This window comes from Hipposideros armiger, unplaced genomic scaffold (genome assembly GCF_001890085.2).
Source record: "Hipposideros armiger isolate ML-2016 unplaced genomic scaffold, ASM189008v1 scaffold_1402, whole genome shotgun sequence".
NCBI lineage: Eukaryota > Metazoa > Chordata > Mammalia > Chiroptera > Hipposideridae > Hipposideros > Hipposideros armiger.
The window spans coordinates 132,052-159,471 of NW_017732752.1; the positions used below are offsets into that span (position 1 = coordinate 132,052).

General features: G+C 40.0%; 1 protein-coding gene and 2 pseudogenes across 2 annotated transcripts in view; 2 read left to right on the forward strand and 1 right to left on the reverse strand.

Annotated features, from left to right (window-relative positions):
- TPST1 (tyrosylprotein sulfotransferase 1) overlaps positions 1 to 27,208 on the forward strand; it is a 135,664-nt gene extending 108,456 nt beyond the window's left edge. Inside the window, exons 3-5 of one of the 2 annotated variants that reach the window (XM_019633774.1) lie at positions 19,647 to 19,697; positions 24,749 to 24,795; positions 26,684 to 27,208. In XM_019633774.1, coding sequence (XP_019489319.1) covers positions 19,647 to 19,697; positions 24,749 to 24,766 — 69 coding nt within the window. In that variant the 3' untranslated portion in view covers positions 24,767 to 24,795; positions 26,684 to 27,208. The remainder of the gene's footprint in view (positions 1 to 19,646; positions 19,698 to 24,748; positions 24,796 to 26,683) is intronic. The other variant, XM_019633775.1, reaches the window with a different exon arrangement.
- On the reverse strand, positions 6,692 to 8,327 carry LOC109377434 (transcription factor AP-2 gamma pseudogene; annotated as a pseudogene).
- LOC109377436 (ADP-ribosylation factor-like protein 6 pseudogene) lies at positions 10,203 to 12,004 on the forward strand (annotated as a pseudogene).
- Positions 27,209 to 27,420: the final 212 nt, after the last annotated feature.

Consider the following 27,420-nt stretch of genomic DNA (forward strand, 5'->3'; position numbering starts at 1 on the left):
AAAAAAAAAAAGATCATGATTAGAGGTCATGGAAAATGTACAAGAGTACTTTTCTCTCTTTAAAGCCTCACAACTGTTGGGATCAGGGAGAATTTCTTAGATTTTCTACGTTTTTGGTTTTTTTTTCTCCCTGGCACTCTTGGTTCCTTCAAGAACATTTCAAAATGCAATTAAGTAATAAAGAATACTTTTTTTAAAGCTTTATAGGGTTTTTATTAAAAAAATAATTAAAAAGTCTTAAATTCTTTTATTTCCAAGAGTAGGATCAAAAAGAATGACAGAATGAGGGGCAATGTGTTCTATAAAGTCAGGTCATGTGTAGCCCTGAAGGTTCCGTAGATTCAAATCAGAGGAGTCCCAGTGGAGCCACTTCTTGGCCTCTCTGTGTTCAGTGCATCCTGTAAGTTAGCCTGAGAAGCCATTCTCTGTCAGTCCTCTGTGAAAATAGAGGTCATTATGGAAGGATCTCATTCATTTTTTTTCTTATTTCAGCCAACTGTCCATTTGTTCCTGCATCCAGGATATAAGGATGATTAATCCTCTGTCCCTCCCCTTACTAAGTATGGTGAAGATAGATTTGCAATCCACTATAATTCTATGTGATAACTGCTATAAAAGTAGGGTATTCAGGATGCCATGTGGGCACAGAAGTGGCACTACTGCATTCTCATGTTTAAAGGTTAAGTAAAATTTCCCCACTTTGAAAAAAGGAGGAAAAAGCACCCCAGTGAAAGGAAATTGATAAAATTATTGTTGACTGTACTTGTATGTATTAACCATCTTTCAGTGTCCCTGAAAACTTGGTTTGGTACCATTACCTTTGAAGGGAAATGACTTCGCATTCTTGCCTGATAAGTGTCCTGTAGTCAAGTGATATGATTTCTTAATCATTATGCAGGCTAAACCTTATTTCCCCAGGAAATTGGTCTTAATGCTGAATTTGCTATATTTATATAGTAGTCTCCCCTTATCCACAGGGAATATATTCCCAGACTCCCAGGGGATGCCTGAAACCACGGGTAGTACTGAACCCTATAGATAGTGGGTTTTTGCCTATATATAACAGAGCTATGATAAAGTTTAATTTATAAATTATACACAGTAAGTAATTAACAATGATAACTATAATAAACTAGAACAATTTTAATAATATACTGTAATAAAAGTTATGTGAATATGTTCTCTCTTTTTCACTCAAAATACCTTATTGTAACCATCCCTTGCTTGTAGTGAATGGCTTGGTGTCGTTTGTTTCAGGGGGTCCCTTGCTGAAATCTTCCTATAAGCTCAATGTTTTCTGGCACAGCACATTACTGTCAATTAGGACACATTTTCTGTTCATGTCTTCCACTGCAAACTTGATGCCTTTTCCATCTTAACTAGCACTTACCACGCACTGTGGCCTTAATTTTTGCATTTTGAGGTGCAACAGCAAAACTAGTATGCATTTCTTTTTCCTTCTTCATGATTTCATGAGTAGAAGATTCATTCTTACTGTACATCTCAGCAACCTCAGCATAGGATTTTTTTCTTTCCTTATTAACTTGGGAACTTGCACCTTTTCACTTAAAGGAAGCACTTTACAGCTTCTCTTTCATATACCCGAATTGCCAGCATCACTACTCTTGCGTTTGGGGGCCGTTATTAAGTAAAATAAGGGTCACTTAATCACAAGCACTGGAATACTGTGACAGTTGATCTGATAATCAAGGTAGCTACCAAATGACTAAGGGGTGGGAGTGTCTACAGTGTAGAGAGGCTGGACACAGGGATGATTGACATCCCAGATGGAACGGAGTGGGACAGCGCGAGATTTAATCAGAACAGCACACAATTTAAAACATGAATTGTTTATTTCTAGGATTTTCCATTTAATATTTTTAGACTGCATTTGACCACAGGTGACTGAAACCTCAGAAAGCAAAACTGCAGATAAGTTGGGGGGGGGGGTGGCTGCTGTACTGCCTTATAATGGGAAGAAGTCTCTACTCATTCTCAGCTCAACTCACATTCCAATCCAGCTTGTCCAACTCCACCCCAGAGTCAACACACTGAAACAGTTCTTTTCCTTAAACATGGTTGAAGTAGAATATCATGCTTCTGAGCCAATTAATTTTTTTTCTTAATATAGGAAATATAACATTTATCCAGTTGTTTCTAGGCAGCGCAAGATTATTGAATTCTCCAGGAACCCAGTCTGAGATTTGCAAAGCTGCCAAAATATTTTAAGACAAATGAGAATATGTAAACATACATGTTATCAGCTGTTTCATGTTTGTGCTTTAGAGATAATGAGTCTCCAGTGGGCTACAAGATCCCAGTGGGATTAAAGATGTCAATTTCAAAATCTAGATTTCCTCCTACATTATCATATCTGGCAGGAGTTGTGTTTTCTCTGCATGTGAAAATATCAAGTCATAATTTCTTAAGGAGGAATGATTAATACATTATTACAAATAATGAATTACATTACAAAGTATATAACAACAGGCCAAGCATGGACCAATGATGAAAATTTGTCATGAACTAAGGATTATAATTAATCAATTTCTGTGCAGTTGAGTACAATTGGAAAAAGGAAGGAAGGAAGGAGGGATGGAGGGATAAAGGAAAGAAAGGAGGGAGGGGTGGGGGGAGGGAAAGAAAGATTATATTATAGAGTTTACAGAAAGAAGAAGGAGGAATAAGTTAGATTTGAGTTTACAGTGAAATTTGAATTCACAACCAGGGGTTGTCAGACTAATCTTTTAACCTTTGGAATACATACAGTGGGTGCCAAAAAGATGTATACAGATTTTAAGAAAGGAAAAACTATTAAAATTTGTGCTGATGGTAACCACTTTGAGCACCTTTTGTAATTGCAGAAGTCAAACGTGACTTGTATCCATCTTTTGTTACTGGTATATATTATTACAATTTTAATACAGGCTCTTGCTTTCTTAAAATGTGTATACATCTTTTTGGCATTCTATGTATATATGTATATATATATAATTTTCTAATACAATGCATAACACATAGTATAATCATTAGTACATGTTTCTGGAGATTGTTTACAGTTCTCTTCTTTTGAAAGAATGTTTTGAGTTAAATTAAGGATTGGCACTACAGTCTGCAGGCCAAATCTGGCCTGCCATCTGTTTTGGTAAATAAAGTTTTATTAGAACATAGTATGCTTATTTATTTACATATTGGCTGTCTCTGCTTTCGTGCTACAACAGCAGAGTTTAGTAGTTGGGAAAGTGACTGAACAGCCCACAAAGACTAAAAGATTTACTCTTTGGCCTTTTACAGAATAGGTTGCCATCCCCTGAGTTTAATCCTCAGTTTCATCCCATTCACAAATTAAATATTTCTTACAGTCTATTCCAGTGAGCTTTGTAAGATTAATATATTTGTCATGTTGAAAATTTTTGTGATCTCCCTGCTTTGTTTCCAACTTTTTAATACTTACAGAAAAAATTGAAGAACATCTGTAATACCTTTAACATGATTCATTAGTTATTAAAATTTTGCCATATTTGCTTCATCTCTTTATCTCTCTGTGTACATGTACACAGACATGCATTTTTTTGCTGCTGCTGCTGCTGTTGAATTATTTCAAAGTTGTAAATATTATGCTTCTTCATCGCACATCTCTACGAATAAGAGCATTCTCTTATATAACCCATTGTTTTCAAATTTAAAGACATGCACAGCTTTTGGTTTGCATGTAAAGGCTATACAAGTGTCATTTCTATAGCACTTTGTTCACCCCTGTGTTACCATTTATAAACTGTAAAAATTCTAAAATAATTCTTACATGTGGTAGAATGAATAATGGCCCCCTAAAAATTTCATCCCTGGAATCTGTGAATATGTTACTTTACATGGCAAAAGGGACTTTGCAGATATGAATAAGGAATTTAAAATGAGGAGATGATCCAGTATTATCTGGTGGCCCAATGAAATCCCAAGAATCCTTAGAAGAGGGAGGCAGGAGGATTAAAAGCAGAGAAGGCTGTGTGACACTGGAAGCATCATCAGTGAGAGATAAGACAGCTATAATGCCAGCCTTCAAGCTAAGAATTCTCAAACCCAATTTCAAAACCATCAACTCTGGGCTCTTTTTTTTTTTTCTTTCTCCTCTTGCATTTTGCTGTAATCATCGAGAAGAAACCCAATGGCACCCTCAGCACTTTACTTGAAAACCTCCTTAGCTGGACCATCCAACTCATTTGGTTCAATTTCTATTCTCCACATAATTGCAAGTGACAGGGCTGCTAAACTTCCTGTTAACTACATAACTGGAGCCCCCTGACTCCCCTTTCTAATCACATGTCCCAAGGTTCCTTGAAACACTCAGAGGCAGCCTCCTCAAAATCTAAACTCTGTCCCTTCATGGCAATTTAGGCTTTTATAACTGCTCTGCTCTTCTTAAATTCTTTCTAGCTACCTCCTACTGCCCAGTTCCAAAACTTCTGCCACTTTGTATGTATTTGTTACAGTAGAACCCCACTTATGACAGCAAAACCCGTATTAGTTATCTACTGAAACATAACAAATTACCCTGAAATTTAGGGTAATTAGCAGCTTAAAACAATAAACATTATCTCACAGTTTCTGTGGATTATCTAGAAGTTTATCTAGAAGTCTCTGGTCCAGGTTTTCCAGGTTGCAGCCAAACTGTTGCCAGGGTTGCAGTCATCAGAAGGCTCTATTGGGAGAGGATCCCTTTCCAGACTCACTCCTGTGACTGTCAGCGGGCCTCGGGTCCTTGCTAGCCATGGGCTGGAGATAGTCCTTTGCCATGTGGGCCACTCTGTAAGGTAGTTCACAGCAGGTAGCTGGCTTCCCTCAGAGTGGCTAAGCAGAGAGCACCTACGACAGAATATACAGACTTTCTGGGACCTAACTCGGAAGGAACAACCCATATTCCAGTTGTTAGAAGCAAGTCACTAGATCCAGCTCACATTGAAAGGAAGGGGATTACACAAAGGTTATGAATACCAGAGGCGGGGTCATGAGGCCCAATCTCAGAGGGTGCCTGCCACAAATAGCGAGGCATGTGTGTCTCAGAAAGTGGCCATAGACACTTAGAGCATGAAAACCATTTAGGGAACATTTAATATTCTCCAGAATATCAAGCTAAGTTCAGAATTTGGCCTCATAACATTTCTGACAATTTCTCCTATAATCTATAAAAGTTTGACTCTGTGGGGAATCAGTCATTCTAGAGCCAGTTTCTGGATAGATTTGTCACATTAAGGACCAAACCTTAATAATTTGATGTAGAATTCCTTCTGCATTTGATCATACGCTTCCTTACCTCCTTAAATAAATTACTGATAATTTGAAATATTATTTCATCAAAAGAAAATTAATTATTGTATGTGTTATAAAGCAAAAATACCTGTCTTTCTTTATATAGGACATAGAACTGTTGGTTTCTTTCTCTTTTTTTCTTTTCTTTTTTTTTCCAGCTTCTATCGAGAATACTTTTTACTATACAGGTGTCATATACACAACAAGTACTTGGGGAACATTTTACAGGCATGGAGTTCAATTCCGAAATTCCATGTCACCCACACACACTGTACCATGCATTCACCTTTGGGTTTGGCCCAACAGGAATGAGACACAAAGTTATTGCTATGTGAACAAAACTTCAATTAAATAGAATCTTTCGCATCAAGAACAGATCCCAGGGTCCTCTTAATTCTCGATACCCTGTGTACATATGAATAAAACCTAAATATGTGTCGTAGATGACCCATCACCTTTAAAAGCTATTAACATGGAATCCCATTTCTCAAAAAGTCATAAGAAGTGTACCCGTATTTACGGATCCGATTAATTTATGCATAAAATAAAATCTGTACACTCAACACACCATTTCTCAAAAGAACAACGCGTCCTCCGGGATGGGGTAACAGGCAGCAAAAAAAAATGCTTCATGCCTACCCTTTTCAAGTTTACTCGAAACACCAAGATGTGAAATACTCAAAGTTTCAGTACCTTAAAAGAATAGGTCATTTCAAGAGTCTCCCATTTGAAGAGTTAACTTTCAAAGATTTAAAATAAAAAAAAATAATAAAAACATCAGCAGGCTTTGTTTCTACAAGTTTTGTAAAGCCCGAAGGCCCCCTTAGAATAGGGGGTGTAAAGTGTGTCAAATACCACCTAACTAGTTGCTAAGCGGATAGAATCTCTGCCTCCTACTGGATGTAGGATTTGATATCTGAAGAGGCTAGATAAATACTTTTTTTAGATAAATATTTAGTGGGCACGAAAGCCAGCCATTATTGTTGAGCTGAAAGTTATTGTTGATCTGAATCAACTTGACATTTTCCCAGCTAAAAAAGTGGGTTTGTTAGCCTGGGGGATGTATTTAAAAGGTTTAAAACTTGTAGCACCACTTTTCAGAGAAAGGAATGGGTTCAAAAAAAATAACACAAGCTTAACGAGTCAGGAATCAGTATTTGTCACCTTCTGATACCTTGTCCAGGGTTAAGGAGACGCTTCAGCGCTAGAGAAATTCTAAGGACTCCAGGAGGGCACGTAAAGATCCGGAAATTGACAGAGGCCTTTTTAATGGGAAGGTGGGTAACAAGCTCAACCTCTCCCCCAGGCAAGAGGAGGTCCTGTCCGTACAGGCCGGTTGGAGAGCGGTTTGGGAGACTTTTTCCTTCCAAACTTTCTCGGTCCTGTATTCACGCCCATGTCATGTCCTGTGCTCCATTTTCTCCAGGGTTTTGCTCGAATCAGCTGGACTCTGGTTTCCGGGATTCATATAGGACTTGTCTATGACCACCAGGGCTTCCTTAATGTAGTTTTGCATAGCAGACACGGCGGGACAGATGCTGGGCTGCTAAAGCCATGGGTAATTAGGCTAAAGTGAGACAGGCAGTTTTGGATGTTGGCCTCGAAGACCGGGACGGGACGGTTGTTCCCGTTGGACGTTCGGTCCTGGTTGAGAAGCTCCGTGAATTGTTTACGCACTTGCTATGCGGCCAGCAGCATGTTCTTCTGCGCCGCCATCTCATGCCGTCCTCCGAGATGAGGTCTGGTTAAATATTCAGCCACCGGTTTACTTGGAAACTCTGCTTCACAGACATACGCAAAGTCCCGAGCCAAATGAACGGCCTCACCTTCTACTAAGGACATCAGGAAGGTCACATGGGCAGCTTTCCGCCTCCCAGCTGGAAGATTCAGCCCAATCTTGTCCAACTTCTCCCTCAAAGCCCGGCCCCCATTTGTGGATTTGGCTCTTCTGAGAACACCTCCCAGTAATGAGGCATTTGAGGACTCAGGAGGGAACAATCACCTCTGGACTTCGGCAACTGTCACTTTGTATTTAGATGTGGAGCTCAGGAGGGACAGTCTTCCAGGGACTGAGCAGAAGACCTCGCTGGGGTTCATCACAGCCCCCACCAACTCATTCTGACAAGGGAGATTCAGGGGGTTCTTGGTCACGGCCGCAGGACCTTTGCGAATTACAGTCTGATCATGCAAAAGGAGGTGCTGCTCGTTGACAATCTGCACCTCCTCCATCTGGTGCGCCATGTCGTGGAGGCCCAGGTTCTCCGCCAGGCCCGTGGCGTCCAGGGTGTGCGCGTGGGGCAGCAGCAGCAAGTCCTAACGGCTGTAGCCATCCCTGCGGGCGCACATGGCACCACCATCCAGCCCAGAGAGGTGGGGTAGCAGGCCGGCAGGGCGCCCGTGGAGCGAGGGCAGGCCAGCCCCCTTCTGGCTCTGGCGGCCCGGCCAGGCCTGCGGTTGGCTGCCGGTGAGCGCTGGTTGGTGCAAAGGGTTGATAGCAGCGCGTATGCTTCTCCCAGATGCGAGTAGGGGTCGGCTGATGTGAGTAAGCCAGCTGCTGGGAGGGAGGTGGCAAGTCGGGTGGTGGCTGATACTCGGCGACTCCAGCATGGGAGAGGGACGGCGCGGGGCTGTAGGGATGCTGCCCGGCCGAGGAGAGGTGGGGAGGCACGGGTTCCCATGTTGCTCGCGTCGTGGCGATCCCCTAGGAACTGGAAATTCATGTCGTCGGCTCTTCAACCTTCTGTGAGTTGAGGATTTTAAGAATGGGAGCTACGAAGAAAGACCTTCCTAAGGGCTGAGTCCCCGTTGGTTTCTTCCTTAAAGAACTCAAGGCTTCCTGCCTGCCTTTTATAATTTCTGTATCTTCAGTTGTTTCATTTGTCACTTCTCAGTTATCAGTACTTGCCCAGTGTCTTCCCATCTGCTGTATCTACTTGCTACAGGTTGTCGTTGGTTAAACTGTGTGTAAAGGAAAAGGGATCCATAGAGGGTTGGATCTGTAGTTAGCAAACCATGTTAATGACACTCATTTTAGCTCCCCTGAGACTAATGTTTACATCTTAATTGTAAATTGTTACTATAAGACCATAGTTGAGGCTGTGGTAACAGGTGAAGTGTTATTGGGCTTAGTGGGTCAGTTTCCAATTAATCTTATAAGAAACCTGAAAGTGGCCTGAGGACAAATAACATGAATGATGCCTTGCTCACTTTAGCCAATATTTAGAACCACTTCTTTCTTGGATTTTTGAAACCTCACAGGCAACTTAGGCAAATTCTCCTTTCATCTCTAGCTCTGTATTCTAGGTAATTTCACAATTGAAGGCTGTACTTATAATGAAATTAATTATACCTGACTCCAAAACTTAGTGTATAAACCCAAAGCAGCAAATACAATTTGCCTTTCTATTTGAGTTATTTCTTTTGAAATGGAATGCATTGCCAGCTGAAGCCTCTCACATGGAAACATACTGTCACTACCACAAGTGAAAGCTATAAAGCAGTGTTAAATATGCATTTCTTAGATCTTATTTAGTGTTTTGCTCTGTGAGGGGATCAAGAGCAGTGCAGTAACTGTTATAACTTGTTAGACACAGACCTAAGGGACGAAGATGGAAGTGAAAAAGCAATTCCCATGATGCTCAGGCTTTGAGAAACTTCCTTCAGAATCAGAAAATATTAGAATTGGAGGGGAGTGTTTTAAAATTCCGGTAGTCCTTTCCCCCCAGGTCCAGTCTCTTGAAAATAATTAACAATAAAGCTAAACATTATGGGAATTACTACATTGTCTCTCCTACTTATCTTTTACTCTGCACTACATAAAATTTCTTCTCCAGTAATAGTGCGTTGCTCTATTTAGCAATCCCATAAATGGTGGGAAAGAAACCCACTTTAATATAAAGAACACAGATAGATTCAAAGTAAAGGGATGAATAAAGATATACCATGATAACACTAATAAAAAAAACTGGAGGAGCTTTCAGACAAAACAAAAAACACTGTTAAGAGAAGAAAAGATAGGCCACAGAATGGGAGAAAATCATTGCAAAACACTTATCTGATAAAGGACTGGCATCCAAAATATACAAAGAATTCTTAAAACTCAAAATTAAGAAACAGCCCAATTTTAAAATGGGCTGAAGATATGAACAGACACCTTACCAAAGAAAGTATACCATTGGCAACTGAGCATGTGAAAAGGTGCTCGTATCATATGTCCTTAGGAAAATGCAAATTAAAATAACAGTGAGATGCCACTACACACCTATTAGAGTGGCCAAGTCCAGAACACTGACAATACCTCATAATTGTAAGAATGTGGAGCAACACAAATTCTCATGCGTTGCTGGTTGAAAGGCAAAATGGTACAGCCACTTAGAAGACAGCTTGGCAATTACTTCGAAAACTAAACATACTCTTACCAACAATTCAGCAGTCATGCTCCTTGGTATTTACCCAAATGAGCTGAAACGTATGTTGACACAAAACCTGAATTCAATGTTTATAACAACTTTATTCATAATTACCAAAACTTATAAGCAACCAAGATGTCCTTCAGTAGGTGAATGGATAAATTTAAAAATGGGACTGCATCAAACTAAAAAATTTTCACACAGAAAAGGAAATCATCAACAAAATAAAAAGGCAACCTACCAATTAGGAGAAGATATTTGACAATGATATATTAGATAAGGGGTTAATATCCAAAATTTATAAATAACTCATTTGACTTAACACCAAAAAAACTAACAATCCATTTTAAAAATGGGCAAAGGACCTGAATAGACATTTCTCCATAGAGTACATACAGATGGCCAATGGATATATGAAAAGATGCTCAATATCATGAATCATCAGAGAAATGCAAATTAAAATCACAGTAAGGTATCATCTCACACCTTTCAAAATGGCTATCATCAATAAATCTAACAACAAGTGTTGGCAAGGATGTGGAGAAAATGGATCCTCATATACTGTTACTTGGATCCTAAATTGATGTAGCCACGATGGAAAACAGGATAGAATTTCCTCAAAAAATTAAAAATAGAACCAGCAATTCCACTTCTGGGTATTTAGCCAAAGAAATCCAAAACACTAATTCAAAAAGACATATGCAACGCCACCTGGGCTCACACCTTCTGTAACACTCCTCCATGCGCTTCTGGCATCTTCCAGAGCTCAAATCAGATAAGCAACAGCTGGGCGGCTGATTTGCAATGACCTCCGGGAAAGCGTGGCTACAGGACCGGAAGAACCGCGGTTGCCAGGGGAATGCCATGCGCCCAAGCGCCTGCCCAGTTACTGATGAGCCCGCGGAGGCTGAGGCTCCCCGTTTCATGTCACCCAACTTGTAGTCGCGGCTTTGCTCAGGACCAGGATCCTTCCTATCCACACACAGAGAGGAAGGCTGAGGGACTCACGCACCAGCGCTCCATCCCACAGACGGATACGAGTGAGCGCATCCATTCCTGTTCCGTACCAGCTCCCGGGCGGCAGAACTCAGCTCCAAGACCAGCTCATTTATAAATATTTGAATCACATTATGGGATTGCTAGACAGACTTTCAGCCTTGCTTGGCCTGAAGAAGAAGGAGGTTAATGTTTTGTGCCTTGGGCTGGATAATAGTGGCAAAACAACAATCATTAACAAACTTAAACCTTCAAATGCTCAATCTCAAGATATAGTTCCAACAATAGGATTCAGCATAGAGAAATACAAATCGTCCAGTTTGTCTTTTACAGTGTTTGACATGTCAGGTCAAGGAAGATACAGAAATCTCTGGGAACACTATTATAAAGATGGACAAGCCTTATTTTTGTCATTGACAGTAGTGATAGATTAAGAATGGTTGTGGCCAAAGAAGAACTTGATACTCAGTCATCCAGATATTAAGCACCGTCGAATACCGATCTTATTCTTTGCAAACAAAATGAACCTTAAAGATGCAATGACATCTATTAAAGTGTCTCAGTTGCTGTGTTTAGAGAACATCAAAGATAAGCCATGGCATATTTGTGCTAGTGATGCCATAAAAGGAGAAGGATTGCAAGAAGGCGTAGACTGGCTTCAAGATCAAATCCAGGCTGTAAAGACATGAAATAGTGTTTGGAAACCTCAACAGTTGTCAACTCATGGAATATATCTTAAGGCAAAGTGAATACTGTAAATTTTTTTAAAGATGTTTGTGCATGTAAGAATACTTTATAATATTCTGGTTGCATTTATGGACTCTAAATGAGCTTTATAAGAACATAGGACTTCAGGTATGCTAATCTGGCCATTAATTAGATGAAAACTGAAAAAAAATTATATGAAAACTAAATCCTTAGAAAGGCTCCCCAGAATTAACTTCTTGGTAAAGGTCTACATTTGATTGTAATGAGAATGTTTAAAGTCAGATTTAAAATCCATCTCAATATCTCATCATGAATTATATCTTTAATGTATTTTATTTTCTAAATTGTCTTATAAAAACTTAGTTTATGGTATGACTTTGCAGTATGATTGTGCTTGTGTAAAAGAACTTTATAATGGACCATGAATAATTAATGTATAGTAGATTTTTACTATATGTCACCATCAATAAAACATAAAATGTAATATACCCAAAAAAACCAACAACATATGCATCACTCTGTTAATTGCAGCATATAACCAAGATATAGAAGCAACCTAAATGCCCATCAATAGACAGCTGGATAAAGAAGATGTGGTACATATATACAATGGAATATTACTCAGCCATCAAACAAAACTGAAATCTTACCATTTGTGACATCATGGATGGACCTAGAGGGTATTATGCTAAGTGAAATAATTCAGAGAAAGACAAATGCCATAAGATTTCACCTTTATGTGGGATCTAAAGAACAAAATAAATGAACAAACAAAACAAACAGATTTATAGATACAGAGAACAAACTGATGGTTGCCAGATGGAAGAGGGGTTGGGGTTGAGGGGTGAAAAACGTGAAGGGATTAATAAGTACAAATCAGTAGTTACAAGATAGTCATGTGGATGTCAAGTACAGAATAAGGAATATAGTCAATAATATTGTAATAGCTATGTATGGTGCCAGGTGGGTACTAGACTTATTAGGGGGGGTCACGTCATAAATTATATTAATGTCTAACCACTATGCTGTATACCTGAAACTAATATAAAATAATAATGAATGTCAACTGTAATTGAAAAATAAATTAAAATTCCTTAAAAACAAGTTGTGTAAAAAAAAATATATATATATATATGTATATGTATATGTATATATTTATATTTGATTTCCAGTCAAGATGGCAGAGTAGGTAAATGCTGTGCTTGCCTCCTCTCATGACCACATCAAAATTACAACTAAACTACAGAACAGCCATCACTGAGAATCACCTGATGTCTAGCTGAACAGAAGTCCTACAACTAAAGACATACAGAAGAAGCCAACTTGAGATCAATAGGAGGGACAGAGAAGTGGAACGGGTAGGTTTTACATCTGCATGTGACTTAAAAATCAGAAGGAATATCTCAGCTGCAGAGGTTCCCCTGAAGAAGTGACGGATCCCAGCGTCTCCCAGCCCAGTGTTCCAGTGCCAGGGAGAGAAGTCCCCATAACTTCTGCCTGTGAAAACCATCAGAGATTGTGGCTGAGTGATACAGAGCGTGGCTAGATTCCTAGGCGCTCTTAAAGGGACCATGCACAGACTTACTCATTGCTATGAGCTCCAGCACTGGGGCAGCAGCTCAAAAGGTGCCAGGGACATACAGGGAGAAACTGAATTGTCTGGTTCCAGGACAAGGGCTGGAAGGACAGCTTTCTCCCAGACAGAAGTGCTGGCAGAAACCACTGTTACTTTGTTGAACCCTGCCCCCTCCAGGTATGCAGACACAGGTAGTCACCATATCTGAGTCTCCGTCAACCTGGCTAAAACTGTTCACCCTGCCCTGGTGATTCCCTGAGACCCCCACCTCACCCAACTTTCAGGCACACTCAAGCCAATTCCAGTGGGTTTTCGTACAAACCACCTATCTTGGCTCATACTGCACACTTCCTGAATATCTCAAAGGTTCACAAAACCAAAGCAAGCAGCATTTAGCCTTGGCATGTCCTGTACATCTTGCTGAGTGGTCCCAAGCTCGGCACTACTGGCAGCTGGCTTTGGTTTATGGCTTGGCCTCCTGAGGCACTCCCTCCAAGCCCAGTGTGGGTAGCAGCCATCAGGGGATTGGTTTGTGGTTCATGTCAGGTGGCCCCAGGTAGGGCACAGGCTGCAGCTGAACTTGGACTGCAGCAGGGCCACTGGCACCTTCATACTGAGCCAGAGCATCACCAAGTTGCCTCCAAGGATGACATACCTAAAGGGCAGATGGGGCAGGTACCAGAGCCCTGCTAAAGCAAATCCTGCTGCATAAGGTCAGTCCCTGCACACAGCTCCTACATTATAGTCATGGCCAGTCCTCACAGTCAGCCAGCCAAGGGTCGATTCCTCCTACTGATGTGCAGACAGCAATCAAGGATGAACTACAACAGGAAGGTACACACAGCCCACACAAGGGACACACCTGGAGTACCCAGCTCAGGTGACTTGGGAGACAGTGCCACAGGGCTCTACAGCACACCTACTACATAAGGCCACTCTGCTAAGACCGGGAGACATAACAGCTCTACATAATACATAAAAACAAAGGGAGGCAGCCAAAATGGAGAGACAAAGGAACTTGTCCCCAATGAAAGAACAGAACAAAGCTCCAGAAAAAAAGAAAAAAAACTAAACAAAATGGAGACAAGCAAACTACCACACACAGAGTCCAAAACACTGGTTATAAGGATACTCAATGATCTTAGGGAGAACTTCAACAGAGAGATGGGAAACATAACATTGGAGACAGAAAACATAAAGAACCAGTCAGAAATAATACAGTAACTAAAATGAAGAATACATTAGGGGAAATCAACAGTAGATTAGATGAAGCAGAGGATCGAATTAGCAATTTAGAAGATGAGGCAGCAGAAAACACCCAATCAAAACAACAAAGAGAAAAAAGAATCCAAAAAAACATGAGGAAAGTTTAAGGGACCTCTGGAACAACATCAAGCATACCAATATTAGTATCATAGGGGTACCAGAAGAAGAGAGAGAACAAGAAATTGAAACCTATTTGACGAAATAATGATAGAAAATTTTCCTACCCTAGAGAAGAAAATAGACATACAAGCCCAGAAAATGCAGCGAGTTCCAAACAAGATAAACCCAGAGAGGCCCACACCAAGATGAATCATAATTAAAACGCTAAAGGTTAAAGACAAAGAGAGAATCTTAAAAGCAACAAGAAAAAAATAGCTAGTTACCTACAAGGAAGCTCCCATAAGACTGTCAGTTGATTTCTCAATAGAAATTTTGCAGGCCAGAAGGCATTGTCACAAAATATTCAAAGTGATAAAAAGCAATAACCTACAACCAAGATTACCCAACAAGGCTATAATTTAGAATTGAAGGACAGAGAAAGAGCTTCCCAGGCAAGAAAAGCTGATGGAGTTCATCACCACAAAACCAGTATTGCAAGAAATGTTAAAGGGACTTCTTTAAAAAGGGAGGAGGGGGAGAGGATCAAAAGTTTGAAAAATAAAATGGCAATAACTACTATCTATTAACAGCTACTTTTAATGTAAATGGATTAAATGCTGCAATCAGTAGATAAGGTGGCTGAATTGATAAGAAAACAAAACCCTTACATATGCTGCCTACAAGAGACTCACTTCAGATCGAAAGACACACACAGACTGAAAGTAAAGGGATGGAAAAAGATATTTCATGAAAATACTTATAGAAAAAGAAAAAAGCTGGTGTAGCAATACTTATGCCAGACAAAATAGACTTTAAAACAAAGGCTATAACAAGAGACAAAGAAGGACCCAGTAATTCCACTTCTGGGTATTTATCTGAAGAAACCTAAAATGCTACTTTGAGGGGATGTGTGCATCCATATGTTCATTGCAGCATTATTTACAATAGCCAAGATGTGGAGGCCTGGGTTTCTGTAGTTGGAAGAATGGATAAAGAGAGGTGGTACATGTATACAATGGAATATTGTTTGGCCAGGGATGAGAATGGGTTCTTGCCATCTGCAGCAGCATTGGATGGGCCTGGAGGATATTGTACTGAGTGGAGTGTCAGACAGAGAAAGACAGATGCAATGTGATTTCACTTATATATAGAATCTAAAGAACAAAATAAACAAAATAGAAACAAACTCATAGATTCAGAGAATGTTTTGATGCTTGGCAGATGATATGGGGTTTGGGTGGCAGGATGAAAAAGGTGAAGGGATTAAAAAGTACAAATTAGTAGTTGCAAAATAGTCTTGAGGAAGTAAAGTAAAGCACAGGGAATATAGTCAATAATATGGTAACAACTATGTGTAGTGCCAGTTGGATACTAGACTAGTTAGGGGGATCACTTCTTAGATTATATAAATGTCTAACCACTGTGCTGTACACTGAAATTAATATAAAATATTATCAACTGTAATTGAAAATTTAAGAAGAGGGGGAAAGGTGAAGGAGAATAAGAGGTTCAAATTTCCAGGGTAAAACAAATAAGTCATGGGGATGTAACATACAGCACAGGGAATATAGTCAATAATATTGTGAACGCGTGGTACGGTGTCAGATAGTTCATGCACTTACTATGGGATTCTCTTCTTTAGGTATATAAATGTTGAATAACTATGGTGTACACCTGAAACTAATATAATATTGTAAGCTATATTTTAATAAAAATCTTTTTAAAATAAAAGTAAATATGTGATATTTATATTGTTATAATAATGAAAATGTACAGAATATGTCTTTGACCAAAAATTATGTACCATATTTTGCCATGTATAATGCACTCCCATTTATAATGCGCATCCACGTTTTGGGCCCAAACTTTCAGGGAAAAAATATCGTAAATTTATTACCGGCACATAAAATTCCTTGTGCTTTGTATCTGTTCTTGTGTTTTGTAAATATTTGTTACATAAAATTTCTTGTACCATAATATGTTAAAAAATAAATGCTAAAATTCCTTTATAATACAATAAGTACCTAAATGTAAACAAATAAAAATTTGAATTAGGGCCAGCCAAGTGGCGCGTTGGTTAGGAGTTGACTTGTGACGCCAGCTCTGAGCAGCAGGGCCCTGGCTTGGATCCCACCTGAGGGCCAGTGATGCTGCACCCTCTAAAGCTAAGATGGTGAACAACAGCTCGACCTGGAGCTGGGCTGCCGTGAGTCACCGATGACGGCATAGGCTGCAGTGGGGCTGGCTGGCAGCGGGCATGAGCTTTCGTGAGCTGCTGTGAGCGGCCATCCAATGGCCAGCGAGTGACTGCCTCACCCGGGAAGAGTGCAATGTTAATACCAACATGGGCCAGTGAAGCAATGTCCTCCACAACTAGACTGAAAAACAAAAGGACAGCAACTTGTCTGTTCCCCTTCCCCGATTCCCCAATAAAATCTTTTTTTTAATTGAATTAAAAAATTAAAACAAAAGATTTTTCCCCTGACACCTTTAGAAGATTTCTCTGTGTTCTGAAGGGCTACCCAGTGACTCTTTCCCAATAACAATCCATTGTTTCTTACTGTAGCTTCTTGAGTCCAGCAATTACCAGATTGTGCTAGTGGAGACCTTCTTTACTTTCAATTGATATAATTTCCAGTATTTCTGCTGTTGTAAACAGTGTTGAAACAAACATCTTTGTACTTAAAGTGTGTGTGTGTGTGTGTGTGTGCGTGTAATAAATTTTTAGCATTAAGCTACTGTCTTAGTTTATTCAATTTTGTTATTGAAGTACATAATGTAATACCAACGAAAAAACATCCAGCCTAAGAGAAAGCTTATAAGAGTTTATTTGAGGGCCGGCCGAGTGGCGCGATGGTTAAGAACTCGCTTGGGATGCCAGAGGGCCCCGGTTCAGATCCCACATATGAGGGCCAGTGACACTGCCCTCTACAGCTAAGATGCTGAACAACAGCTCAACCTGGAGCTGGGCTGCCGTGAGTCGCTGGCGACGGCGTAGGCTGCAGCCCCTGTGGCAGTGGGTTGCCATGGGCTACCGTGTGTAGTCAGCAGCCAGCGTGAGCGGCCAGCAGCCGCAGTGAGCGGCCGTCCAGAAGCCGGCGACTGATCTGCCTCACCCGGGAAGAGCACAATGATGGTGCCAACTTGGGCCAGTGAAGCGACATCCTCCACAACTGGACTAGCTTATAAGAGTTTATTTGAGCCAAACTGATGACAATTGCCGGGAGCAAAGTCTATACAGATTGAGAAAATGCTCTGGAAAATGGCTGTTTTGCAACTTATTTTATACAGTAGAATCGAAGGAGGAAGGTTACATGAAATCTATTGGTTGTAGATTAAGGAAATGGAAGAAAGCAAAGTGGGGAAATCTCTGGGATTGAATAAAAAGTAAAATGGAGAGACACACTTCTTTTACATTGGTGGGTACAGGATAGTTACTAGCATTTTACAGCACATAGAGATAGTATTTGGGGAACAAGATAACAATGAGGGGTTTTGTAGTTTCCTGCTCTGGTGTGGTGGGTTGTGCCTCCTGGGTGTTCTGGAAAAAGAGATTACTGTGATATTGCATGGGTATGTTATCTTAGATACAAAAAGATGACAGACAGGCTTAAGGTAAAGATTGACCTTCATCAAGGAAGCTACAGGCCAAGGATGTGACTTCCCACCATGGCCCACCTTAGTTAGGAATTTTTATGTTCATGCCAGCCTATATGGTTATTTTAATCTCCTGAGCTTGTCAGATTTATTTTAATATGTGGTCCCTTTTCTGTCCACAATAGATACAGCAAAGTGCATAAATCATAGCTCAATAAATGATTATAAAATGAACACACCTTCATAATCCGAACCCATATGAAAATAGAATCTGTTTTGCTCGCGCCTCCATCCTCCTCCCCACCACCACCTCCCTCCTCCCCAGAGTAAACAGTACCCTGATTTCTAACATCATAGGGTTGTTTTGCCTATTTATGAGCTTTAAAAGTTTTAAATGGATATGTGTATTATATTATTTTGTAGGGTCTGGCTTTCCCCCTTATCAGTATGTGTTGGGATTTATCTATATAGTTGGTAGAGTGGTAGTTCATTTTTTATTGCTGCATACTATATCATATATACATAAAACACATTTATTTATTCTAATTGCACTACCTTAAGCATCACCTTTGTCTTAAACCAAACATCTGTATACTTGGTTTGAAGGGTCTGTTTTTGGACTCTTCATTCTGTTTTCTTAATATCTTTGTCTATCCTTATACCAAAACCTTATTGTCTAATTATAGCTAATATATATGTAGATATATGTAGATATAGATATATAGCTTTATAATCTTGCTTAATTATAGCTGTATAATAATGTCTTAATATGTGATAGAATAAGCACTCTCCCTCTTTGTTCTTCTATTTAAGATTACCTTAATTACTTTTGGCCTTATGCATTTACATATTACTTTTAAAAGCTTGAAATTAGCCCTTCCCCTCCCCCAAAAAAGCATATTATAGAATTTTGAATGGAAATCCTTTGAGGAGAATGGGTGTATTTACTATATTGAATCTTCCAATCCCTGAAAGTAGTATGTCTCTCTGTCTACTTGGTCTTTTAGTTCTCTCAATAATGTTTTATAGTTTTTTGTATTATACATCTTTTATTAGATTTATTCCTAGGTATTTGGTGGGGTTTTTTGTTGTTAAAATAAATGGTATTTTTAAAAATTATTTCCTAATTTCTGGTATTAGAAACATAATTTTATATATAGAAAAGAATAAAATTTTAATTATGAGATTATGACATTAAAATTATCATTTTAAGAATCATCTAATATTCAAATTATTATGGGATTATTGGGTACATTGAGAAAAGTTGGGTTCAGTCCAGGGCTTTAAGGTTGAAGATTTCAAAAGGAAGTCAGGAGCCTCCTCCTAAATTGTGGGAATTCTGTGTTGGTTGCTTCAGAGATGTGGTTTAGGGTTTGCTTTTTCTCTCAGCTAAAATGATTGGCACTTGGAATGTTGGTATGCTGTTTTTTCTCCTTCATATACTCTGAGCCCTCTCCCAGCCAGCCCACATTTGGAAGCACACAGGCAGGTGCGGAGCAGTTGGGATCAGAGTGAAAGGGGTTTCACTTGGTCCTTCAGCTCTGGCTGCTCTAGAACTGACCGGCTTCCCTACAGTCCTGAAACGCTCAAGAATGCAGCAGTGAGCGCATGCACATCAGAGACCAAAGGCATTCTGAAGTGATGACGACAGCACCGTTTCCTTAAACTCACAGTTGGCTTTGTTTTTCCAGGTCTATAAAGGAGAATTTCAGCTACCTGAATTTCTTAAAGAAAAACCTCAGGTACTGTATCTGTTTCCTCCTCTGGGTGTGTAATAGCTGAGCTCTTGCATTAAAGTGATATAGATAATATGTTCTGGTGATAGAAAGACTGGCCTCTGGTAACTGTTGGTTTTAGCAATAATTTATTACGTTCTTAATTTCAGAGAGCTCTGTGTCTTCTAAAACTAGGGAAATACTTTATTAGTAACTAAAATCTGATTGCTTGGGGTCTTCCAAGCCACACAGTACTCCACATACAGGGAACCTGCCCTGTGTATCTGCTCCAGGATCTGGTATCTACCTGGAAATAAAAATGTACAGCCACACTTGTTCTTATTACATATACATTCATGGCCTTTTAACCTTTTTTCATTTAGAGCCTAGAGGACTTGTGAATAAATTATACAACAAGATATGATAAAAAAAACTACCATGAATGTTTAAATTTAAAAAGTTATTACAGTAAAAGACACATTGCCATTAATCCCTCTCACAATACTCCTCCTTGCTTCAAACACACTTATCCCATCATTCTTGCCACTTTCTGAAGCAGTTCTGGAAGTCCTCTTTCATGAGTGTCTTTAGTTGTGCTGTGGTGGCTACTTCGATGTCCTGAATCATTTTGACTTTGGGAAATAGCCAGAAGCCGCGTGGTGCCAGATCAGTGAATAAGGTGGATGAGGACACAGCATAATATTTTTATTTGACAGAAATTGTCATACCAGAAGCGATGTGTGACATGGAGCTTTTCCGCTGTGATCACAAAACACAGTGAGTGCTGTTGTCAAGTGCCATCCATCAGAAAGGCATGGACTTTAATACGGGAAGCAGCGCGTTGAACCTTAGTAACAGTGTGACAAGTTGCAACTTGTTTGGTGCAGCCAGTCAGGTATTAGCTACTGTTGAGGAAAGGTGTGTTTTCAAGAGTACCATAAATCATCCTCCATCATGACAATGTTCCGTGTCACACATCTCTTTTGGTATACATCAGTTTCTGTCAAATAAAAACATTATGGTGTGACCAAAGATTCATCATTGTACTCTGGGTGAGTATTTGTGAGCAGTGGTTCACAGTAACAATTTCTTCAATGTAGAGGTGCCAGCACTGTTACTTTTTTTGGCATTCAGTATTATTTTATATTAGTTTCAGGTATACAGTATAATGGTCAGACATAGATGTAATTTATGCAGTGACACCACCACCACCACCATTAGTCAAGTACCCACCTGTCACTATACATAGTTGTTGCAACATTATTGACTATATTCTCTATGCTGTATTTTACATCCCTGCAACTATTTTGTAACTACCAATTTGTATTTTTTAACCCCTTTCCCTTTTCACCTAGCTCCCCATCCCCCCTCCCCTCTTTTACTTTTAAAAAAATAATTAAAACAAATCCAGGGCTGGCCGAGTGGCGCATTGGTTAAGAGTTGGCTTGGGACACCAGCTCTAAGCAGCAGGGCCCCAGTTCAGATCCCACATTAGGGCCAGTGACTCTGTGTCCTCTACAGCTAAGATAGTGAACAACAGCTCAACCTGGATCTGGGCTCCCGTGAGTCGCCAGCAATGGCATAGGCTGCAGCCCCTGCTGCAGTGGGCTCCTGTAAGCTACCATGAGTGGCTGGCAGCCGGCGTGAGTGGCCGTGAGCGGCCGTTCAATGGCAGGCGACGAACTGCCTCACCCAGGAAGAGCACAATGATAATAGCAACATGGGCCAGTGAAGCGACATCCTCCACAACTGGACTAAAGAACAAAAGAACAGCAACTTGTCTATTCCTCTTCCTTGATTCCCCAACACTGTTCCCCTCTCCCAATTCCCCAATAAAATCTTTAAAAAATAAAAAATCCAGAGTTATTCTTGTAATGTCACATTCTCACTCAGGTTCCAATATTGTTTATTGAGCTAAAGAGAAACAAATTGTATTATGACTGATATTCTTAGAGTAGCCCATAGTGTACTGCACCTGAGCCTTGCCTGCCATTCTTTTATAGCAGTGGGGAAAAAATTGATAACTACTGCTTGAGCCCAGCAGAATATTTTCCTTTCTAGCATAGTGATAGTACATGTTGCTCCAGGCTGCTGCTGTCGGTGATTAGCTTGTTAATAGGAAATGACGACTCAGCACTGAACTTAGTTTTCAGAAATGTTTCAGGTGTGGGTTGTGAGGGAAACATATCACCTGACAGACAATGTGAAGTTGTGTTGCTGGAAGCAAGCCTGCAATGAGTGGGCTGGGCTCACCCAGAAGAAACTGTGTCTCACAGGAGTTGAAGGCTGTCTTCGTAGACCTTTGTCTGATAACAGTGAGCAATTGGTACATATTACTGGAGAATTGCAAACAACTTTCAAGGCATATTCATATTAGCATAATTTAATTTTAATCCATCCATTCATTCATTTCAATTTTTCAACAAATGTTTACTGAAATTCTACTACGGGTGAGAAATAGGAGCAAGTCCTCAGGAGTAAAGAAAAACAGATATTCTCAGGGGAAATATTTGCCAACAATACATCCGATAAGGAATAATATAAAAAATATATAAGGAACTCATACAACTCAACACCAAAAAACAAACAATCCGATTAAAAAATGGGCAGAGGACCTGAAGAGACATTTCTCTAGAGAGGACATACAGATGGCCAACAGACACATGAAAAGGTGCTCAACATCACTAATCATCAGAAAAATGCAAATAAAAACCACTATGAGATATCTTCTCACACCTGTCAGAGTGGCCATCATCAATAAATCAACAAACAACAAGTGTTGGTGAGAATATGGAAAAAAGGGAACCCTGGTGCACTGTTGGTGGGACTGCAGATTGGTGCAGCCACTATGGAAAACAGTATGGAGGTTCCTCAAATAAATTAAAAATAGAACTGCCTTATGACCCAGCAATTCCACTCCTGGGTTTTTATCTGATGAAACCCAAAACACTAATTCAAAAAGACATATATGCACCCCTGTGTTCACTGCAGCACTATTTACAATAGCCAAGATATGGAAGCAACCTAAGTGTCCATCAGTAGAAATTGGATAAAGATGTGTAAATATGTATGTACACACTCACACACACAATAGGATATTACTTGGCCATAAAAAAGAAGGAAATCTTGCTATTTGTGGCAGTATGGATAGACATAGAGGATATTATGCTAAGTGAAATAAGACAGAGAATGACAAATACCACGATTTCACTTATATGTGGAGTCTAATAAACAAGATCAATGAACAAACAAAACAGAGCAAACTCATAGACACAGAGAACAAACTGATGGTTGCCAGATGGGAGAGGGGTTGAGGGTCAGGGTGAAAAAGGGGAAGGGATTAAGAAAGACAAATTGGTAGTTACAAAATAGTCACAGGGATATAAATTACAGCATAGGGAATATAGTCAATAATATTGTAATAACTATATGGTGTCAGATAGGTACTAGATTTATTGGGGTGATCACTTTGTAAGTTATGTAAATGTCTAATCACTATGTTGTACATCTGAAGCTAATATAATATTGTGTGTCAATTGTAATTGAAAAAATTTAAAAATAAACAACAACAAAAATATTCTCAAGGAATTGCTGATTTAGCCAAAAGACTGATCAACTTTTACAGATTCGGGGGGACAGGGCCCTGAGCCTGGGCTGGGCATGATGTTCCAGAAACCTGGGTGGATTCATGAACAGGCTCTCGCTAACTTACATGCTATGGCAATTGGAGCCAGAGAATCATCCAAGAGGCAGAGTCTTGAAGGAATGTCAAATCCCAAGGCTGTTTGCATAATGTCTGAAGGAGTCAAGAAGGCACATTTAAGACTAAAATGAAAGGAACACCCCTCTTCACAGCATATACAGAATCATTTTCAGGTGGATTATAGACCTAAATGTGAAAGGCAAAATAATAAAGTTTTTAGACAATAAAGGAGAATATCTTTGTGACCTTGAGAGGGAAGGATTTCTTAAGTTATTAAAAAACACTAACCATTAATTTTAAAATGGATAAGATGGACTACATTAAAATTGAGAATGTTTACTTCTTAGAAAGCATCATAAAGAATGTAAAAAAAGTATGCCATAAGTGGGAGAAAAATATTGAAACAAATGATTCATCTGTGGAATATAGATGCTTTCTACAAATGAATAAGAAAAAGACTTTTTTAAATGGGCAAAAGGTATAACAGGCACTTCAAGCCCCTTATTCTGGTAGTTTCATTTAGTGCATTCCACACACATACTTAGAAGAGGAGCCTATAAAAGATTGGTTTAACTTCTAATAAATGAGAACACTGAAGCCTACAGAACCCTCAGGTTTGATATTTAGCTATTGGGTTGTCAGAAAAGTCATAACGTATTTTGTCTATGTTTTTGGTTGCAAAAATGTGTCATGACTTTTCCAACAACCCAATAGAATGATTCCCAGAACTCAGGGAAGCGCTGTAAGTATGACTACAGTTTTATATTTATAAAAGATACAAATCAGGACCAGCCAAATGAAGAGACACATAGGACAAGGTCTGGGAGGATCTCAAACAAAGAGTTTCTTTGCCCATTCCCTATAGAATCAGGGTACTCGCCCTCCCGGCATACTTTTGTGTTCACCAACCAGGAAGCTCCACTGAACTTTGGCATCCAGACTTTTTACTGGGGTCTAATTACGTGGGCATGGGTGATTGAATCATTGGCCATGTAATTGATCTCAATCCCCAGTCCACTCCCTCATCCAGCGATTGGGCTGGCTCAATGCCCCAACCCTCTAATTACAGAGTTGGTATTTCTGGTGAACAGCCCCATGACACGTCTCTTAGTGTAAACTCAGTTATGATCCAAGGGGCCCATGAATAACAGACACTCCTGTAAACCAGAAAATTCCAAGGAGTTAGTCACCCTACCAGGAGCCAGGGACAAAGGCCAGTCAAGATTCTTTATTATACAACAGTAGCAGACTGAGTTCATTAGAAAGTCTCCGGTCAGAGCCTGCAAGCTACCCCTGATTATTTTCACAGGAGCAGTTACTTCTCATGCTGACCAAACTTCAAGGACTTGAAAACATCTTTTGTTTCCTTTGACAGACTGAGCAAATGGAGTAGCAGAGCCAGGAACCTCTTACAGACATGAGGTGAGGGTTGGGGGACATTGCTGGGTTTTTGGTTTCCCTGCTTAGGCTCTCAAGGAAGGCAGCTTGGCCAAGTTGTGAGCACAGCTCTGGAGTCAGAGTGGGTGGGAGTCGGCTCTGTGTGGCACTGAGCAAACTATTTTAGCACTCTAATAATGTTAGTTATTTTCAATACGATAAATGATAAAACATTTTAACTGAAAGAAACCTGAACAACCCCAACCCTCTGTTTGCAGATATGGAAACTGACCCTAGAGAGTAGGTTATTGGTCAAGGTCACATGACAGGTAGGAGAACCCAGGCTAAAGAACACCAGTGCTTCCTCTACCATCCTATGCTTTCTCTGTGTGTTGGACATGCAGATAATTTTGTACTCATATTTTGGGGGGTTAGTTGGCTTGTTTTCCAAGCCTGCCCTTGCTGATTTTAGTGTATTATGATGTCTTGTGATTGTAACCTATGTTATCTCTTGTAGCTTAGGGCTACAGTGTGGGCAGGCCCACCACGTCTGAGTAGCCCCTTTCTAGCTGAGTGACCGTCAAGCACAGGGGCAAAGCTGGTTTCTGAGGCCAGATCTCCTGATGTGGCTGCTCAGCTTACATCTTCTCCCACATTTGTAGATTCTGTTTTGCTCTGAATGATGTGGTGATGCCTTAGGTCATTTGGAACTTGAAAACATTTTTTTTAATTTGATTTTTTCTTATAGTTTTGCTTGTTTTATTTTTATAGTATATAATAACATGTATTGAGTGCATACTCCATACCAAGCATAAAATACCAAGCATTTTATATATATAATATGTACATGATATATATGATATATAACATCATTGACAAATGTATATGTATTATTTCTATATACATATATGAATGAGTTCATTCAAGTTTCGAACCACTCTGGCAAGCAGGTGGTGTTATCCCTGTTGTACCAAGGAGAAAACTGAAGTGGAATAATCTGAATAGGAGGTTTTTATGCCTTGGTGTGTGTTATTGGATGGTAGAGAGCACAGGGACACAGGGACACTGCCATGCCGTTTACTAAGGAACAAATGCTAAGTGTCAGACTTACACTCCATGGCCATGCACGTGGTACAGCACTGCTCAGGTCTTGCATAATTTGTTTATGCAAAATACTTTCAAAATTTTTAAATTCCCTCCCCGAAATATGCACACAGGGATTCATTTATTGACCAGTCATTTTACAAAACCCATTCAAAGAAACTTCTCTAGTAACAAACTATAGAAATGATCCCCAAAAGCACAGTCTTTGTTTTACGAGACAGAATGCTGGGTCAGGTTGACCCCAGCCTTCGAGTTGGCCCCATGGGAGCATTTCATTCTTATTTGTGTATCGAGGCCTGAAGGTGCCACTTGCGGTGAGAGAAGGACCCAGGAGAAGCCAGGAAGACAACAGAGCATCTCAGGACAGATACTAGTGTGTCTTGTTGTCTTTTGGATCCCTTTGGCATTTGAATGACAGTCACTGTGTTATCCAAAGCTTCCTGTAAAACCTTAGTGTCCACTTTTTCAAAGGAAGAATCAGCATGTTGGACCCTTGGACACTCAACGTCCCTACCAGTGCCCCTGCAGTAGCTTCAGGGGCAGGTGGCAGTCGCAGTCATTTAGAAATGGGCAAGAACAGCTATCACGTTGGCTGCCCTCTGTGTTTTGCACATTGAAGCTACTGGCAGGCATCTCAAAGCATCCCAGACTGAGGGAGAGTGCATCTCTCAGGCAGTTCAACTGAGGCAGCTGTTCTCGTAACTGTTGATACCCCTGCCCATCTACCTGGCACATTCCAGGCCCGCAGCTGGGAAGGAGGTGGTGTGGAGCAGGGGCAGAAGGAATTGTGACTTCACGCTTATAACCACATTCCTCTTGTTTGCCCTAGGGAAGACAGAAGGGAATTTCCAGGACTGGCTGTCCCCACCTGAGATCCATGGAGTGTGTGTACCATGGTCCCATCTCCCGTTCATCTGCCAGGCTCCTCCCCTGAGGGTGGCATGTCAGCATACGTCTGGGCCTTCCTGAGTGGTCTATTTCCTGAGGACAGCGCTCTCTATTCTAATTGCATCCACAACCAGATAAGAAGCCCAGCAGGGACAACTGCCCTGATCCTTATCTGTTCTTACCAGATTCCAAACTTTGTTTTCAAGGGGAGGGTTTAAAAATGGGATTCTAAGTAAAATTTGGCAGTTTCATGTTGGAATAGACTGTCTGTACATGTTCTAATGTTTTTTAGAACACTTGTACCTGTTTAAATGTATTGATGTGGATAATACTAAATATCTTAATTATTTAAATAATTCATTGTATCATTTCTGAGAAGCTGAGGAATTACCGTATACATTTACAACTTAATGAGTTTTGTATTTTATTTTTCAAAATAAAAGCTTTAAATGTGAAGCATCTGGTAGCTTACACATTTTTGTTACTGTGATTTCAGAGAAGAAGTAAGACCTCAGAGGGTGAGCTAATGAACCATTTTCTTCAGTGGGCTGTAGGCCCCTCTGTGCATCATTTCTTGATGAAGTTTTTGCTGTAATTTATTTCAGAGAGACATGCCACCATCCATTTATTTCAGAATCCTGCTCTTCTAGTCCATGCTTATGTATACTATGTTTAAGT